This window comes from Mizuhopecten yessoensis, unplaced genomic scaffold (assembly GCF_002113885.1).
Source record: "Mizuhopecten yessoensis strain PY_sf001 unplaced genomic scaffold, ASM211388v2 scaffold2589, whole genome shotgun sequence".
NCBI lineage: Eukaryota > Metazoa > Mollusca > Bivalvia > Pectinida > Pectinidae > Mizuhopecten > Mizuhopecten yessoensis.
The window spans coordinates 94,891-114,844 of record NW_018404621.1 but is presented as its reverse complement, the minus strand read 5'-3'; the positions used below and the strand labels follow the sequence as shown (position 1 = coordinate 114,844).

Below are 19,954 nucleotides of genomic sequence, written 5' to 3'. Positions count from 1 at the left end.
TTCATAAGTGAAAAGATGCAAAAATTGACCTTGACCTTTGAATCTCATGACCTTGACCTTTGACCTCAACTTTTTACCCCAGTGTGTCTCTTTGTTTAATTCCGAACAACTTTGCTTCATAATGTCACAGCAAAATGTTCACTAGTGAAAAGCTACAAAATTTGACCTTGATCCGATGACCTTGACCTTTGGTCAGTTGACTCCTTGTTTAATTCTGATCAACTTTGCTTCATAATGTCATAACAAAATGTTCATCAGTGAAAAGATGTAAAATTTGACCTTGACCTTTGAACCTAATGACCTTGACCTTTGACCTTGACTTTTTACCTCAATGTTTATTTTTATGAACTGAACATCTTGACCAAGTTTCATGTACATCGGTCAATAAATACTAAAGTTATCAGCCAGGAACAAAATTTGTGGACGGACAGGGCACTATAGGGCACCCGTATCTTCGATACGGGGCCCTTATAAAGAACAAACTATTGGTGTATGTTATATATATAAAATGTTTTAATACAGTCAGTTTCAAGTGTTACAATTTTCTAGAAAACATAAAAATGTTACTTATGGAAGTACATGTTGTAACTCATGCAACTCGACACATAATCTAAGTTCACAAATTTTATTTTTGACCAAACAACATATTTTGAAAATTTCACACACATGTCAAAATAGTTTTAAAATAAATTCCCAATTGAGTCCCTCATTCATATCAGAGACTTTTACAATGTAATAAGATAACACTTTCACAAAGACACATGAAATTTGATACAAAAATTTTAAACATACATACTGAACGCATAGTTATAAAAGAAAATCTAATTGTATCCAAATATATACAGATATCTGATCTACAGTTTATTAAATATAATCGTTTTATATTTGCAACACTAATAATGTCTTTTAGCCCTTAACATCAGTGTCACAAAAACATATGGACGGTATAATATCACTCATTTAAAAATAACACATCCAAGCATACTTTCTTTCAATTATGTAAATTACATACTGGTCAATTTTACACCCAAACATTGAAACAATCACATACATCCTTACAAACAACATTCAAAGACATTGATTTCCCAAACCAATATTAGAGTCACTAAAAACTTCAGCTATAAGCTAAAAACTAGCACAATCTCCATCATTCGTTCTTATGGACTTTTTGTTAAATAAATAAAGTTTTTATTACATAAGTAGGACATTTTCCACTAGCTTTGTAAGCATGGACAGATACCACACCTTTAAGCGACCGTATGGCTCCTACTGTTTACACACGTTATCTAACATGACTCCAGTGGAGAGGACATAGCTTTCAAATACTTACCACTTCCTTTGGAATAACATACATATCATGATGTTCTTTCATAAATATGAATCACAGAGTTTGCAACATTTAAATGCGAGGAAGAAAATGATTACTTACATAGTTTGCAACAATTAATATTTGTCAAATTGTCAGTCAACATTATTAATTTTAAATAAGGTCTATATGTACATGCAGTCACTTAGGATCAATGACTACCATCTCAACATGATTTGGTTTCAAATTCATTAACTAATAGTAAAATCATATTTTTAATTTTATACACAACTCGAAAGTTTTTCAATATCATGTTGACTTAAAAATTAATACATTGGTACATACCAATTTCTCACATGAATTAATTTAGTAATTCATAATATGAGGATATGTTTTTTGTGTATAACTATAATACATTGGTATATATTCAATCAGCTGTCACATGTACATTGGATCCTAAATTGTCATTCCTCATCCATACGATCATTTCCTCACATCTTAGGGAGTTGTTCACATAGTATTAGTACGAAATATTCCTCATGCTGCACAATCTTGAATTCCGGGGGCTATGTCCACTATTTCTCAAGTTTCAGGATCTTTCGTCACTATAAGCCCTTCCTAAAGAAAGCGACACCGATCATTGTCATGATTTCTCCGACAGCTGGAAGGGCAACACAGAAGGCAAACACGTACCAGTAATAGTCACATGACCATAGTTGGAACAGGAAGAATGCGAGAGCCACTGCCCCTGAGGCATGTGCTGCTGTAGCTGGTTTGTTGTCAAGGAGACAATATAGCTAAAGGCAGGTAACTTTCTTACAGGTGATAGAATATCTGTTTTCCTATTTTCTGCAACTAATTTTAAAGTTACTTAAAAAGCTCACTTATTAATGCGTAAATCATGATGTATTGTTTTGTCATGTAGTTGGTTCCCTATTACTTAGTGAGTGCTATAGTCCCCGCCTGCAGAAGCTTACACCAATCATGGTAATGACCTCGGTAACCGTGGGTAAGGCACTGCAGAATGCAAACACGTACCAATACCTATAGCACGGCCATGCCCGAAATAGGTAATAGGACAGCGCCACACAAGCCCCACAGTGGGCACTTATAGCTGAGACAGCAGTCAAGGAGCAATAATACCAGCAGTTATGTCACAACAGGCTTGTAGTTCTACCATATATCCTATAACACACCGATATGGGGAACATGAATTTAAATTGTGGACATTTTTGTGAATTACTTACGGAGTATTTATATATTTACACTATAATTACATACAAAATATCAATTCAAATCCATACATATTACACATGATGTATCTTACTAGTAAATGCGACCAATGTCAAAAAAATAATTTTGTTTCACAAATTTTTTAAAAGTTTCAAGTTTAACTGCCCTTTGACACTTTGACAACTTATCTTCAAATATATAACGAATTTTATCTGACAACTGTATTTTACCGCAAATACCCCCCCCCCCCTTAAAACAGGACTTTTGGAATATTACCAGTTGTTGGACTGTAATCCTATTTGCAGGTGGGAAAGTGTGAAGTTGTTTGGAGGAAAAAAACAAAAGTTAAAAAAACAATTACAGTATAGACCATATGGGGCAGTAATGGAGTTGTTTGGCAATGACCAGGTGGTTCAGTGCAGGAATTCTCAGACATTAAATCTGTCACATGTTTAACAAGTAGATCAGTGTTAAGAGACTTTGATGCATCTGAACAATTAAATAAAACTATTCTTATACATGTTGACTTTTATATTAAATCATCAAAATGTTTCGTTACTTATACATGCTAGATAAATTCCAAATTAATATTCATATATTGTTATTATTATTATTATTCAGGCAAGTTTTGTTCCTTAAATAATGAGTATAAGACATAAGCTGGTGTGGGTGTGCATGTGTGTGAGAGGAAAACAAATTACAACATTTTATATATTAAGCATTGTACATAGCTACCGGAAATAGAAGACTGATCATATAGGCATAGTCTGTTGTCTAATTCTTTTGTCAATACTGTTCTAATATCTTCTTTAATGTTAACTTTTATGTTTGTATTACATATGTATTGTCAATAAAGTACTTTTGAAATTGAAATTAAAGATACTTTGAAAATTAACATTAAGTTCGGTGTTGTTTCGGTGTTTTGTTACCATTAAAATGTTAATGTGAAAAGTCACTAACCCACAGAGCTTGTTTATTGCAAAATGAACGATCAGTTCAAAAGAAAATTAACTTTAAGTTTAGCCACAGACCACAGGGCCAGTAATCTTTTTCTGTGGATCACACAGAAAAAGATTACTGGCCCTGTGGTCTGTGGCTAAACTTAAAGTTAATTTTCTACAGTTATCACAACACTAGCAATAATACTCTCTTGATGAGGTCAAATGTAAACACAAGATATAAGTACTGCAGTCTCCTAATTATCCTGTGATATTTCCCTCGTTCCTCAAAAGCTTCCAACAGACTTTCTAGCTACTGAAATATTTAACATAAATTGAAATATAAGATATAACAGAATTGTTCAGACTGATTCACTTTCATTGATTGTGAAGTAACAATAATTAGATGAATCAGTTCTGTGAACAATCAATCATATTACAATGTATGTACCAGTATTTGGTTCATTAACAGACACAAATATTAGCACTTCAACTAAATCACTTGTTCCAAATTCAGTTACACAAGAAACAATTTTGAGAAAAATAAAACAAAATATAGATGTAAACATAACCTATATAGACTCACCAATTCTGTAAAAAAAAAAAGTAATATTGTTACTTATGAAAAGGATACATAATAAACTTTGGAATGGCATAAACATGGAGATTCCGCCGATGAACCCAATCAGTTCTATGACAAAGAGACCTAGAGTCACTGATAGTCCAATGATCATTCTGCAATAAAAAAGATGTGTATATTAAATTACTTAATTGTTAAAATCACTGATTACTCAGATTAATTGGATCACTGATTACATAGATTAATTGGATCACTGATTACTTACATTAATTGGATCACTGATTACTTAGATTAATTGGTATTGATTTCCCTCTACTAGTGGTATGTCCCATTAACGTCTTACTGGGCCTAAATAAATAAATATGCCCCCGAAACTCCAAATGTTGATGATGAACCCCTTGAAACAAAAAGAAATTAGTTTTTTCTATATCTGTGAAAATTGGTTTGAGTTTAAGTTTACATAAAAAAATAACCCAGAGGACACAAACATGGCTTCTTCTATTGGAAAATGGAAAAAAAATAAGTACCAGGTCCAGTAATGCCAGGGGGTAATAAAGCTGAGGTGCAGACATCACCTGTACCAGTTATCTATATACTTACTCTGTATCCTTGGTGTTGTATTCATCAGCTGTGTAGTTCAGGGGTAGACACTGAATTACATTTTCCTCCTGAAAGGAAAAAATAAATAATAATAATAAGACAAGATTTAAACACCTATCATTTCTGTACTCTGCATTAATGGTTAAATGTTTACATTTCATGATATTTTATCTCTCTCTCTCTCTATATATATATATCACTTTTATTTCATCTATAATATCACCTTTCTCATGAAAACCTTATATACATTTTATTCATATAATCACAACACTGTAAGGCAGACATTGCTCCACTAGGTCTGAAAAGTTGTCTGTTTCTCAAAGAAATGTTGGTCCTATATATGCATAACCACTATAATATTTTTTTAATCATAGAGATTCAATGTCTGATATAGATGATCAAGTCGAAGCGTCTTTCAAGATAGATCATCAATATAATGTGTGAACAGTTGTAAAGCTTTAATACGTAGTGTAATGCATAGTTGTAAGGTATAAAGAACCCTGGAGTTTTACAGAAGTTTGGTTTGTTTGTGTTTTACGTCCTATTAACAGCTATGGTCATTTAAGGATGTGCCAGGTTTTGTTGGTGGAGGAAAGCCTGAGTTCCCGGAAAACCCCCCCTATCTACAGCCAGTACCTGTCGACTGTCCCACATAGGTCTCGAACCCGCGACCCAGTGGTGTAGGGCTAGTGGTAGCAGAAGGTCAGACACCTTTACCACTTGGCCACCGCCGCCCCTCCTGTTATAGAAGACTAGGTACACTAGTTGTTTAAAAGATGTGAAGAGATTCTGAAGTTAACACTTACCACTAGGTGGGTTGAAAATATGAGGTTGTTATGTAGAACAATGTATAGTAATCACAATATTATGTAGTTGTAAGGCCAAACGAAATGTCTAAGTTTCCCAACCTACGCTAATATTAAATTTAGCCTTGCTATGTCTGTTACTTATTACAGCTGACTGCAATCCAATCATATACATGTATAAATCATTATATACCACTGATTAGTACATTTTTTGAGGTCACAGTGCGAAAATACAATAACATACTGATTTTTTTAGAGAAATTGAACAATAATTGAATTTCAATCAATCAGAAGCCAATATACAGTGGCCATTTTGTCAAATAATAAAATGAATGTCATGGTTGAGTTTGCAGTGCCAAAATACATGTACATACCAAGTTTGACTGAAATTGAACAATAACTGAATTAAGACCAATCAGAAGTATAAGGTGGCCATTTTGTCAAATCAGGAAACAGTTTAGCTTGTATAGTGCCAAGATACATCTATGTACCAAACGTAAGCTAAATTTAACAATATCCTAATTAAGATTAATCAGAAGCCAATATTTATATACGGTGACCAACTTGTAAAATCAGAAAATGGATTCAGCAGTTGAGTTTGCAATGCTAAAATACACTTACACGCCGATTTTTAGCGAAATCTAACGGTAACTGAATTTAGACCAATCAGAACCCAATATACAACAGCCATTTTGTCAAATCAGATAACGGATGTTGCGGCTAAAATACATGTACTTATCAATTTGATTTAAATCAACAAAAACTGATTATCTACCAATCAGAAGTCAGTATAAGGTGGACATTTTGTCGAATCAGAAAACGGATGTTGTGGCTGAGTTGGCTTAGTCACAAAATGCACATGTATACATATAAAATTTCAAGGAAATTGAACAATATCTGAATTTTGGCCAATCAGAAGCCAGTTTATTTACTGTGGCCATTTTGATGTCTGATTCCGTTGATGGTAATATAATGATTATCCAAACTTACATTCTTAGTTTGATTAGTCTTCCACTTAAAATGTTTGAGATACAGCATATAACACAGCTAAACGCAAAAACTTAACATTGATGAAGATGTCAATCGACCGCGAAATGTAGGCCACATTCAGCAACTGATGCATGGATTAAGATGAAGTATCTAAGACGCATGTATGGTCCAAGTTTGGTTGGTCTAGCATTTTTACTTTTTGTGAAACAGAGCTAAATGAAAAAACTTTATGTTTATGCCGCTGTTGCCGCCAGAGAAGCATGCAACACCGAAGTCCAGCCTCCTCGACATCCGAGACAAAAACTGCACTAAATCCTAACCATTTAGCGCCGACAGAACACCGACCTCCTTCAGTGAGATGAAACCTACATGGGAAGAGTCATGTAGGCGAGAAACCTGTCAATCAACCGACCTAACCATTTATCAAATGGAAAGATATTTGCTTGCATTGGTAAATGTTGGTCAGGAAAAAAATGGAACAAGGTTTGAATAGTAACTGATTATATTATCTGTCAAAAATAAATAACCATTATAATGTCATTCTAAGCAGGTTGGGCACACTGGCGCATATGGGTATTAATCCTGCATATTCCCATTTTCAGTAATAAAATTGTTACTCAAATGGGTTATGGATTATTACCCATATATACACCGTTGTGATCTATTGTGCTTCGGTCTAAACCAGGAATCGAATCAGACAGCCCGTCACTTGGAAATATTAATAATAATTTATGGTTCTTATTTACCGCTTTATCACAACCTAGTTCTTAGGCCGTCTAAAAATATTATCCGTGGCTATAGGGCCTTTGCAACCAACCTGTACGGTTCATTTCGGCGCTTACATCTAGCATTCAACAATTCTTGCACTACCCAACCACGTACTCATTTACAGCTGAGTAGATTGGAACAAGCAGAGTAAAGTATCTTGCTCAAAGATACGATACAGTGCCGTGACTCGAACCCGCAACCCTTCGGTCACGAGCCCGGCGTCCTACCACTAGACTATCGTGCCTCCTATAATAAGTTAAACGTGTTGTTTTGAGACCTTATTTATACACAATTATATGAATAAAATTTCCTACAAAACGTACTCGTGACCATAATATCACAATGACGATGACCATGTGTGCTATGATCGTAAGAAAGCGAGCTGGGACGAGTCCGTTCACTCTCATCTTGGTGGGCTATCTTCGTAACACTGCGAGACGGGCCGCTGCAAGACACCTGTCAGCTTCCTTATCAACAAGATATTAAAGTTGCAAATACTTCACAATCGTCTCCTTTATGAGATCCAGTTAGCTTTCATTGAATAATTGTTGCAATACTACATCTGGTTTCAGATGTTGTTATGAATCGAGATGCAAAAACCATCGAAATCCAATTTAGAACTAAGAACGCGATACTGTCTGTGCTTGTTTCGCGGCCATTTTCCGAAGTATTCTCGCGTCGTTCTCGTTGACGTGACTTCCGGTAACGCATGGGCAGACACGAAGCCACGTAATTCTAGCAAACGTACACTTTTTAGCCGGTGCTGGAAAACAACATTAGTGTGTCTGCTAATACGACAAACAAAAATGGTAAGATTCCTGCCAAAATAAGGATCATTTTAATCAGAATAATGTCATAAAAGAAATTCACATCAAGTTGTTAACAAACTGGTAGATGCACAAAATATATCTGTCAATATTTCACACAAATGTGTCAAAAAGGGAGGGGGGGTTCTGCAGTCCACATTGGATTTGTTGATAACTATTTTGTAAGGAGGTTGTGGGCATTGGCCTGTCACATAGAAAATGTTAAGTTTAATGTCACGTAATAACGGAATTGATGACCGATATTTAAATCGTAGGTAATATGGTAACTCGAAGCAAACGGCTGAAATGTATGTGCCCCCCCCCCCCTCTGTAAAGTGGAAGTTAATCACTTATATTTATCTATCACTGTGATAGATAAATTGCTCAACTCTTGACTTGTCACTGAACATTAGTACAAGAGGGAAAATGCATGGACCAAACATGGGACCTCAAAAATGTATACGTAGAGTGGTGTGTAAATTTCAATTGACCCAGTCAAATTTTGAGAAACGAATACATGGGACCGGATACCTTTACAGTTTTTATTTTTTATAGATTTAGGACAAATAGGTATGGTTGGAAATGTGACCTAAGTCACCTTACCTTAATGTTTTGATAACATTTATCTTCAAAAATATAATTAAAAGTTTCATTTGTATAGCCTCTTCGTTTGGACATCAAACGGAAACTGTCAGCACGCTCTGACCGGGTCAAATGTGTCGACCTGCACCCAACTGAGCCATGGATGTTGGCTAGCCTGTATAATGGAAATGTTCACATCTGGAACTATGAATCACAAGTAAGACAGCTGCTTCTTCCTACTTTGTTATGCAAGATTATAACAATTTTACCTAGATAGAGTAAATGTTCTGAAATTTGCGCATCATTTAAAAATATACTCAAAGCATTGTTGAAGTACATTGTAATATAGAACAATAGGGGTAGATTTGAATAAAAATAAACTTGATTCCAAAGGCACAAGATACAATTTTTGTTTTTATTTAACAAAATGGTTTTTATCTTGTCATCTTAACAAGTGCTTTTTTATACGAGTTCTGAGGAATTACCAAATTAAAACAAAAGCTTGTTATTGACATATATATATAATTTCTCCATTTTAGCAATTGATCAAATCTTTTGAAGTTTGTGATCTTCCTGTAAGGTGTGCAAGATTTGTCCCAAGAAAGAACTGGATTATAACAGGATCTGTAAGTGACCTACAGATTATGCAAAATCCACTTCAGAACTTAGTCTCTGTCTGTATTAACTCTATCTATATATTATACTCCACAGAGACCAAAATGGCTTTAATGCAGAGGGGGTATTAATTATCAACAAATGTTAATTATCAACAAATGTTTTGAAATGAGTATATTCAGAGAAAATATCAGATGTTCATTTTTTTAAACAAAATTTCGGAAATATCTTTACAAATAAGCATTATAAGAATTGGTTCAGGCTTGACCATAACACTAAACCACATATTTCTTATAATTAGTTCATTATGTAAAACGATAATTTTAATTTCAGTTTTATACAATTCATTATTCTTCATCAACTCTTCATGACATAAGTAACTTTTTATTTCTTATTTCATCTTCCAAGGATGATATGACAATCAGGGCATTTAACTACAATACACTTGAGAGGATACACCAGTTTGAGGCGCACTCTGACTACATCCGGTCACTGGCTGTCCATCCAACACAGCCCTTTATCCTCAGCAGCAGTGGTCAGTAAAGTTACAAAACATTACCAGATGTTTCTTCAGTTACAATTTGTAGGCCTGACTTTGGTGTCGCAAAAGTTTCTTAATTTAAAAAAAATTACTTTCACCAATGAATGTCCTTTACTTTTTGTAGTATTTAATTAGATAATATATCTTTTTTTTATGTTTGCTATTAATTCATTGTTCAATTTACAAAGAATTTTAAATTTAAAAAATTAAGATTTTGTAGAATTTTTTCTGTACAAGTTGGCAATTAATTTATTGTTCAATTTACAAAAAATAAAAAATAAATATTTTGTAAAAATATTAAATAAAGTTGATACTAAAAATTCTATCGGGGTCAGTATTGACAGACGACATGCAGATGAAGTTATGTATTTATGTTGATTGATTGATATTATTTATAGATGACATGTTGATCAAGTTGTGGGATTGGGAAAAGAAGTGGACCTGTACTCAAGTATTTGAGGGACACACTCACTATGTGATGCAGATCATCATCAACCCCAAGGATAACAACACATTTGCTAGCGGATCCCTGGACAGGACTGTCAAGGTAACATACTCGGAAAACTCTTCGTGGGCACATTCACTCGTTTGAATGACATTCAAGTTTGTGGTAACTGATTTGTTTGGTTTAAAAAAAAAAAAAAAGATGAAGTTATATTGAAAAATGTCAAACTTAAAACACCTACTCAGAACCAGATTAATGTTAGGAAATATGGCAAACTCTGGATTAGTCCTTCAGCTCCGAGATGCTAATATTTTATTCTCGATGAACTGGCAGAAGTTGCTTGAAAAAAATACAGAATTTCTGAAACTCACAGCATACTTTTGAAACCCATGATTTATTCTGTTCTTTTAATTTCTTTAGTTCTATTTCTCATACTCCTGATAAATTATGAATATTTCCTTGTTTTTTAACACAACAGCAGGACCATATATATTGGATGATTATTATTAATTACTGTATACAATGAACAATAGACTTGCAATTTAATTGTTATGGGTCCTTTTCTACAGTTAAAACTATGAATCCCACCATGTTTAATTTCGGTGTTGACAGTAATTCTTATGAGTATGAGACTCCGGTGAAGCATGTAAATTTGTATGGTACTCAAATAGCTAGGCCTGTGGCATATTAAAATAATGCATGAAACATTATTGCAACACTACATTGTAATCTTTATAAATGCACAATTCTACTTGCCTAATTATAATGCCTAGGTTAGTAGATATTAGGCAAGTAGTGTGAAAATGTTCAATATTTACAATGAAAACAGGAAAATCTGGTAGAATTTTTCAAAATCTCCCCACTGTTTAGTACTATAAATATTAAACTATAAATATCCCTGAATCTCTTTTTGTGCAGGTCTGGCAGCTGGGTTCCCCAACACCAAACTTCACACTGGAAGGTCATGAGAAAGGAGTCAACTGTCTGGATTATTATTCAGGGGGAGACAAACCCTATCTTATCTCTGGCGCAGATGACAGACTCATTAAAATCTGGGATTATCAGGTGAGCTATTTCAGAGATAAGTTATCTTCTTATTGTGTCGGTACGAATTAGGATAGATAGGTCAAATGTTCTCAGAAATAGTTTTAGTGTTTGTCTGGCCTGTGACCGTGAAGTTAGGAAATCTCTGATCAGATAATATGATGAGCTTTTTTTCTTGGACAGAACAAAACATGTGTACAGACACTTGAGGGCCATGCCCAGAACATTTCAACAGTGTCCTTCCACCCAGAACTGCCGATCATTATGACAGGATCAGAGGATGGTAAGATTAATAAAAGCAAATAGAATTTATACTGTGGTTTTGACTTGACATTGTGACTCCCTTTCAAATGCAAGTGGACATATTGTATCATTATCTTATATATTGAACATATTTTGTCTAAAGCTAATGAAGATATGTTTTCATGAAACTAGCAGGATACATGCATCATCCATTGAAGATGTGCAATACACTATATTTAGGTCGTTAATTTAGAGCCGTTTCATTTCATGGTATATAATTTGTATATAAAACCTTGAAAAGGTTAACTTTGTAGATAAAAAGTCAAATGAGGGTCTTCATAAACTTATTAATTATCTTAATATTGTGATAGTACATTTATTTATAAGTGGTAGTTCATGATGCCGCACATCATCATGAATTTTGGGTACGTGGAAACTGAAATGCTCACATTTTTTCTCGTTTAGGAACTGTTCGTATTTGGCATGCTAACACTTACAGACTGGAGAGTACTTTGAATTACGGACTGGAAAGGGTGTGGACTATCGCCTGTCAGAAGGGGTCAAACAATGTTGCTCTCGGCTATGACGAAGGAAGCATTATTATCAAGGTATGCACACGTTAATATCATATTTCTGTAATGAAGTAAAGGGGGGGGGGTAACATTAGAATACACTTCACTGTATGTCCATCTGACATTATAGACGTGGTCTGGACTGCTTCTTCTTATCTACTGTACCTATTTAAATGAATTTTGTACTCGTGATTAATTCATAATATACTTGAATTTTGATATATATTTTTTATTTCAAATGTTTTTGGAAGAGTTATCCCCCCTTTTTGTACCTTGTCGTTTTTGAGAAAAAGTTTTAGATGATTATCAAATCATGAATTTGTACGACATATTTAATTTCTGCATTTTTCTGTTGTCCCAATCTTTATTGAATGTTTATATCAGTACCAAGACAATGAATAATCAAAGGATTTTTCCAAACACCAATCTTGCAATCATTTCATGTCACCATTACTAGTTTGTAGGTGGTTCCTGTTTTTGTTGCTAGATTGGAAAATTAGATATAGTTCATAAAAAGTAAAACAGGGTAAATGATAAATTGCGTAATAATCGATGAAATATACAGAATGTGTCTGTGTTGCTAGCTGGGAAGAGAAGAGCCAGCAATGTCAATGGACAACAGCGGGAAGATCATCTGGGCCAAACACTCGGAGATTCAGCAGGCTAATATCAAGGCTATTAGTGATACAGATATCAAAGATGGTGAGCGATTACCCCTGGCAGTCAAAGACATGGGAAGCTGTGAGATATACCCCCAAAATGTGGCCCACAATCCTAATGGAAGGTAATTAGTAATAAACAGAAGGTTTTCAGGATCGATTATTGCTGGGAAAAGATAAAAGATACAAATAGATTTATGGTAGACTTGGACACATTTTACAGAGGATTATGATCAAATTAAATCCAAATTTACTGTAAATAACTTTTGTGTAATTTGTTGGAGTAGACACACAACAAAATATCTTTTAAAAACTTTCTATTTGTATATTACATCAACAAAACTAGTTGTGCTGGTTGTCTACTTAAAGTTTAATCAGCAGCAAAACCATACCATGAAAGTTGTAAAACCCATTATTGCCATTAAATGAAGAATACCTGATCATGATATTATGACTTAAGGAAATAAATTGGCATTTGTAACCTATTTCTCTGATATGAATAAATTTTATTTATTAATTTTGTTTTTGTTTTAAATATCTGCTATAAATTTGTTACCATAAAGACATAAAATTTGAAATATATCATTTTAATTTGTAGATTCGTGGTGGTTTGTGGAGATGGTGAATACATCATATACACAGCTATGGCACTGAGGAACAAAAGCTTTGGGTCCGCCCAGGAATTTGTCTGGAGTAACGACTCCTCCATGTACGCTACACGAGAGAGCACCAGTATGGTTAAAATATTCAAAAACTTCAAGGAGCAAAAATCCTTCAAACCTGACTTTGGAGCAGAAGGTATGAATGTGAATACTGATACTTTTACGTTGTTCTCATATGAGAAAATCATTAAAAAACATTAAATTTTGGTGACATTGATGGCATAAGAAAATTACAACAGATGATTAGTGAAAATGTTCATCAGTTTAAGAGAGACATTATAATCAAATTTCTGTATAATTTCGAAATGGGGAAATTTACACTGAATATGTGATTGTAAAAGGAGAAAGCTAAAATCAAATATGTGAATCTATAGTTCATTTGGAAAAGATTTCAACGAATCAGCAGGGTAAGGCTTTATAAATCCTCATGTTAATTAGATTGGATGTAATTACATTACAACAAATACAGGTACATTAGTCATGAAAATCTAGGATCTCCAAAGGTTGAAAGTTTACCTATCAAATTAGGCCAAGTACTAGCATTTAATGTATCTGTTGCTACTGTTGTGCCTTTAACACATACTTATATTGTGTGTCGTATTGTAGGGATATATGGGGGTAACATGCTGGGTGTACGGTCAGTCAGTGGTCTGGCTTTCTATGACTGGGACTCGACAGAACTTATTAGGAGAATAGAAATCACACCCAAATTTGTAAGTATACGTTATTAAAACAGAGGTGAGTAAAATATTTTACTGCTAGTAAGACCGCTGAAATATTTTGTTTGGGATATTTATAAAAATAAACTACAACTTACAATGAAACTAGGAGCTTTTGGCTCTTTTGCCCATCAAAAAGGTCAATAAAAAAGGTGGGAAATATGAATACCGTTTACCGTGATATTGTCAATGCTGTTTAATCTTTGCCTTTGAATTTATTATTACAGTGAATGTAAGTTAACAGCATAATAAACATTGTGATTTTATGTGATGGGCAAAATTAACACAAATTGATATCATGGGCAAAGGGTAAAAGTTTGACTGTGCAAAAATGTCCTGGTATACAGTATATTGGGGTTGTCACAGAAATAACCATATGAGAGGTGTGGGAGGCACATTTTCAGATCTTTGTGATAGAACAATGGTCCTTTATTAAGAAGTTTTGTCAATACATGTGTAGATGGATCATTGAGTTTCTTTGCTTTTGGCTTTACTCACATAAGTCAGAAAGAAGGGAAGTCGTTCCTCAAATTTGCTTTAAAGCTGATTTGTGTCCAAAATAAAGTGTCCAAAATAAAGTGTTTCAAGTTTTCAATTTTAATGTACTTTCAATGGACTATACATTCTTTGATTGAGCTGGGTAATTAGTATCGGCCTAAAATACATTTAGAAATATCTAAAGACATGATTTATTCAATTGCCAAATTATATAATGAAGGTGGTTGGAATATAATATGCATAGTTCAGCTTAATGAAATGTTATTGAATCTGCTTTATTTTAGGTGTCATGGAGTGAGAATGGTGAACTGGTGTGTATATGTACAGAAGATTCCTTCTTCATCCTCAAGTACAATGCTGAGGAGGTGGAGAAGGCCAAAGAACACAAGGAGGACATTAGTGAGGACGGAATTGAGGATGCCTTCGAGGTAACTGATCACAGTCCAATCTATTGTCAGATACATGTAGGGGTTTGATGTGTATCTGTTGCTGTGAATTCTGTATCATTAAAGGATGTTTTATTGTGTAGGTTTTGCATACAGTAGAAAGTGGGCAACAGGGGATGTCTGGGAAATCAGAAGCTCTCTCATGTAAAATTCAGAATGTGTTCAGTATTACTAATTAACAGCAACACATACAGAACATATCCAATGCTTTTATATAGACCTGCTATATGATACTGAGTATGTTTTTATATAGCCCTGCTATATGATACCGAGTATGTTTTTGAATTTGTACAGCTGTATGATGGAGTGTAATTTGTTTATCTGCATACTGTATCTATTACAAGTTTTTAAAGGTGCAATCTTCTGTGTGTGTTTGTGTCGTTCATCTTTCAAGATACAAGATAGTAGACTCTGCTGGTGGCTTTTTTAGTCCTTAGTGTTTGCTGTAACCTTGATGGCCACAGTTATCTCTTTTGAATGGTGGCACGGCTCATAATGTACACGTTTTACTAAGTTAAGGGGTTTTACTCCCCTCCATTCCTGTTTCAACAGTAGATTAAGATTTCCAACTTTTTGGCCCCTAGTATCACAGATGAGTCCTAGAAGGGGGAAACAGCGGTGTGATGCAGCAGAATTCATTTCCAGCACACTGTATCATAAATATGTTAAAGTTGCAATCACCTGTGTGTGAGTATTACATGAATCCGTGTCTTGTATTAGCCTGCATTGTTGGTTATGTTTTCAGGTAGTAGGAGAGATTGAGGAGACAGTGAAGACGGGTATCTGGGTCGGAGACTGTTTTATATACACCAACAGTGTAAACCGACTCAACTACTACGTGGGAGGGGAGATCGTCACAGTTGCTCACTTAGATAGGTAATTGTAATAAACAGACCATGTGGCCATTCACTTGTTTAAAACCGATAAAATATTTGTGTTTTTGTTCTTTTTGTAATCAGATGAGTCAAATGTTAACAATATTGCCTATAACTTAAAACTTTATTCATTAGGACCCAGTTATTCTAAAGATGTATAGCTTAATCACTGTTTTAAGACGTTTTCATCTTCCAATAATTTGATCAAGGTACAAGGTAAAACCTCCACTATAATATTTGCTATCTGGAAAGTTTTATCTCAATTAATGGTATTGTTTTAAAGATACACAAAACATGAATTTTGTGCTAATTACTGATTAAGCTAATCACGTTTTGAACAACTTGGCCCAGTTATTGATTGATTAAAGCTATATAGGGTTTTACAGTTTGTATTTCATAGAACCTCTGTTAATCTGTTACAAGATTATGCATATATGAACCTGAAATTTGTTTTTCAAATAGTGACTGATTTTATTTATAAGATTTGAGAGTTTAATGGTAATAGTTACTGATGATCCTCTAAAAAACTATTTCAGAATGATGTACCTCCTAGGGTACATCCCGAAGGACAACAGACTCTATCTTGGTGATAAAGAACTAAATGTTGTCAGCTATTCTCTGCTCCTCTCTGTACTGGAGTACCAGACCTCGGTGATGAGGCGAGACTTTGAGACAGCTGATAAGGTTCTGCCTACTGTTCCCAGGGAACATCGGACAAGAGTGGCACATTTCCTCGAAAAACAGGTCTGATGGCAATTTCTTCGTCTCCTGGTTCTTACCATAATCATTTTAAGTTAAATTTGAAAAATAGCAAATATAAATTTTGATACAAAATTAAAGCTGCTGGTTAAATACATTTTATTCAAATCGATCATCTGAAGACCAGTGAGTGATAATGTTAACAGAAAGCAAAACATTTTTAGCAAAAATGGAAAACCTGCTCTGGTTCATCTATAGTCTTTCAGTCGCATCTTTTTTCATAATTTTAATGTTGTCAGTCAAATGTATTGAGCAGTTTGCCTATCATAATATTATTTTCCATGTCAGAGTGAGAATTGTTTTGAAAGTCAGTATACACAGGATTGTTGTGGTTTTGTTTTCCAGGGATTTAAATCTCAAGCACTAGCAGTCACATATGATTCTGAACATAAGTTTGAACTGGCTGTACAACTGGGAGATCTGAAGATTGCATACCAGATAGCTAAAGAGTCAGAGGTGAGATTATAACTTATTGATGTCAGGCTAGTGAAAATCAATCCTGTACCACTGCCAAAACTAACTATGCACTGAAAACCAATTTTGTCGCCATGACTAAAGCTTTGATAAATCACCTCTGAAAAGAAAATCATTTCTCTCATTTCCCTGTGTGTAAGGTAGAGCTGTCCAGGGTAAGAAATGGGTGTAGGAAATTTCTATCTTACACCCCATTTCATGTGACGTGAAGTCACAATGGGTCAACAATGACGTGACGTCACAAATTTGGAACTTTCCAATTCCACAATGCGGAAAAGGCGACCTAATGAAATAAAACACTTTTACAATATATATACTGTACACGTTAAAGAGATGTGATTAATTTTTCTGCGCAAACATTGTTTGCAAATATGGGAAAAGCTTAATCTGGCTGGCTGATTCGTTTTCGCTCAGGGGGAAAAATTATATTTTCAAAATGGTGGCCATTCATTTTCATGGTTTCTGGGCTTATTCTTGTGGTTGGAATGAGAGAAAAATACTCTTTCATGCCCAAGGAATGAAAAACACTCTGCAAAGCCTCGGTTTTACGGAATTTGAAAATAAAACGGGTGGAATGTCCCTATCCTACACCCCTGGGCATGAAAAATCTTGCAGCACTTTTATTGGGATGAATGCAGAAGAAATAAATATAAGAATAATCAACAACAGGTAATTAATGTTCAACGGAACTAAACCGGGATTTGAACCCAGGACTTCAAGATTGTTACACTATCGCTTTAACTCACTGAGCTACCTAATCAACAGAAGTGTCAAGATTAATTAAACAGTGCTACAACGAAATAAAGGGAAGGTTACTGTATATATATGAAAAAACCCACAGTGCAGTGGGACAGGAATCCTGAAAATAACGAGGATCATTTGTCCTTTCACTAGCATGAAATTTGCTTCTTTTATACCACTTAAATTTTGAAGAGACAAAAGTTATATAGTATGCATAGTTCCATCTGTCCATTCCTTGGTTTCTGTAATATCTTAGGATCTATAGCTGAGAGTATATTGTTCTGTCCCTGCAGTACTTTCGTTTCTTTAGAGAGAAAAAAATGTTTTCTTAAGAAGTAGCTGGTAAAACCTTGACAAAGGCCTGATCTTTTTCAAGCAAACAAAATCCCTGTACCATAGTGAAAAAAGGATAAACTAAGAATTGCAACTTATTGCACCTACATGAGAGTAGCTTTAATAAGCCATATCTGAATAGATACCCATACCTTGTAGAACTAAAAAAAAAATTGTTGAAATAAATAAATCAACTACAGTTAGTGTTCCAAGTAAAAAATGCAACGAGGCCAGACTAAGATTCTAACCCTGCTGATCACAATGCAGTCACGGAGTTTCACAACATCATATAAAAACACTTAATTTAATGGGAGAAACTGTATGCATAAAAAGATGTTTATAGTAATAATAAACAAATCACAGATAATTTCAATACAGATTAGATTGGAAATGTCTACACAACATTTATGAAAAATGTGTTTGTTAAGGACCAATGTTTAAGCCACAATTTTTATTTTCTCTTGTTTCATTGAAATTTCAAGAGGTTAAAAACTAGGAAGCTTTGCAAATAATAGTATTATGTTTTCTACCTTTATTCTACCTTTTTACTTCATCTGTCTCTCACCCCACTTATAACGTGGTACTGTACAACGTTAATAACTGAATGACTTCAATTCACCGTCTCCTGTCATCCCCCACATTTCAGGCAGAACAGAAATGGAAGCAGCTTGCAGAGTTGGCAATTAGTAAGTGCGAGTTTGGACTAGCCCAGGAATGTTTACATCAAGCACAGGACTTCGGTGGTCTCCTTCTTCTTGCCAGCTCAGCAGGCAACAATCAGATGGTGGCCAGACTTGGTGAAACTGCAGCAAATGCTGGTCAAAATAATGTTGCCTTCATCTCAATGTTTACTCTTGGAAAGTAAGTAATGTTTACCTTGTTGTATACCTTATGTAGATTACTCAGAAATAATGTTTGTGAATAAGTGTGCTTAATACTCTGCTTTTTTCACATATTGAATGTGAATGGTTATCTTCAGTAAATTATTGAGAGCTATGTAACAAATATGCTTTCTTTGTAGACTGGAGGAGTGTTTAGAAGTTTTAATCAGAACTGAACGGATACCTGAGGCAGCTTTCTTTGCTAGGACGTACCTGCCCAGCCAAGTATCAAGGTAATTACATGTGTTGGGGTCAGGAATTTTTGTCTAATTTAATTAGCATACTGCATTTTAATTGGTCGATGTACACACTTTAGTTTCTACACGACTATTTTTAGGTCACCTGAGCTTTGCTCAAGTGACCTATTCTAATCGCTTTTCGTCCGTCGTCGTCCGTCGTCCGCCGTGCGTAAACTTTTACATTTTCAACTTCTTCTCAAGAACCAGTGGATGGATTTTTTTCAAACTTGGTCAGAATTATCCTTGGTAGATGAGGCTTCAAAATTGTAAAATTGGGATTCCTACCCCAACCCCTGGGGCCAGGGCAGGGCCCGAAAGGGAAAATTAACAAATATTTCAAAAATCTTCTTCTTCAGACTCAGAGGTACTACACTCATTTTCTCTGCGTGGAAAGAAAGATCATGAGAGGCTTTACTTAAATTATAAATTTCAGGACCCCCGAGCTGTCCGTTCTCCCTTGGGGAGGGGGTAAAGTTTACTATAGTTTATATAGGGAAATAACACTTTTGGGTATATTTTGACAACTTTCTGTAGGAAATTATTTTTACTTGGTGAGAATTATCCTTGGAGGTAGATGGTTTCAAATTGTAAAATTGAGA

General features: G+C 34.6%; 2 protein-coding genes across 5 annotated transcripts in view; one reads left to right on the top strand and one right to left on the bottom strand.

The window, feature by feature from the left end:
- Nucleotides 1-491: 491 nt before the first annotated feature.
- Nucleotides 492-7,893, bottom strand: LOC110446140 (transmembrane protein 107-like). 2 transcript variants are annotated; one of them, XM_021491136.1, is made up of 4 exons: nt 7,545-7,893; nt 4,658-4,725; nt 4,112-4,212; nt 492-2,075 (listed from the first exon to the last, which is right to left on the bottom strand). In XM_021491136.1, the coding sequence occupies exons 1-4, from the start codon at nt 7,626-7,628 to the stop codon at nt 1,912-1,914; spliced, it is 417 nt and encodes a 138-aa protein (XP_021346811.1). In that variant the 5' UTR covers nt 7,629-7,893; the 3' UTR covers nt 492-1,911. The 2 variants fall into 2 exon arrangements, with proteins under 2 accessions (XP_021346811.1, XP_021346809.1); XM_021491134.1 differs by having other exon boundaries at nt 1,752-2,420.
- A 40-nt stretch (nt 7,894-7,933) lies between these two features.
- Nucleotides 7,934-19,954, top strand: part of LOC110446139 (coatomer subunit beta'-like) — a 21,077-nt gene continuing 9,056 nt past the window's right edge. For all 3 annotated transcript variants that reach the window (XM_021491132.1, XM_021491133.1, XM_021491131.1), the window contains exons 1-17: nt 7,934-8,030; nt 8,689-8,826; nt 9,149-9,235; nt 9,633-9,759; nt 10,164-10,312; nt 11,129-11,275; nt 11,438-11,537; nt 11,963-12,105; nt 12,654-12,853; nt 13,327-13,526; nt 13,997-14,103; nt 14,892-15,035; nt 15,799-15,929; nt 16,465-16,672; nt 17,033-17,143; nt 18,882-19,096; nt 19,257-19,349. In XM_021491132.1, the coding sequence (XP_021346807.1) occupies nt 8,028-8,030; nt 8,689-8,826; nt 9,149-9,235; nt 9,633-9,759; nt 10,164-10,312; nt 11,129-11,275; nt 11,438-11,537; nt 11,963-12,105; nt 12,654-12,853; nt 13,327-13,526; nt 13,997-14,103; nt 14,892-15,035; nt 15,799-15,929; nt 16,465-16,672; nt 17,033-17,143; nt 18,882-19,096; nt 19,257-19,349 (2,303 nt within the window). In that variant the 5' untranslated portion in view covers nt 7,934-8,027. The remainder of the gene's footprint in view (nt 8,031-8,688; nt 8,827-9,148; nt 9,236-9,632; nt 9,760-10,163; nt 10,313-11,128; nt 11,276-11,437; nt 11,538-11,962; nt 12,106-12,653; nt 12,854-13,326; nt 13,527-13,996; nt 14,104-14,891; nt 15,036-15,798; nt 15,930-16,464; nt 16,673-17,032; nt 17,144-18,881; nt 19,097-19,256; nt 19,350-19,954) is intronic.

Bases quoted from the DNA above. Each gene is read 5' to 3' on its own strand.
- LOC110446140 (XM_021491136.1), bottom strand. From the start codon at position 7,628: ATGAGAGTGAACGGACTCGTCCCAGCTCGCTTTCTTACGATCATAGCA. The intron at 4,726-7,544 runs GTACGTTTTGTA...TTTTCCTTTCAG, and splicing joins TTGTGATATTATGGTCACGA to GAGGAAAATGTAATTCAGTG. The intron at 2,076-4,111 runs GTATCCTTTTCA...ACAACAAACCAG, and splicing joins GCCATTCCAAAGTTTATTAT to CTACAGCAGCACATGCCTCA.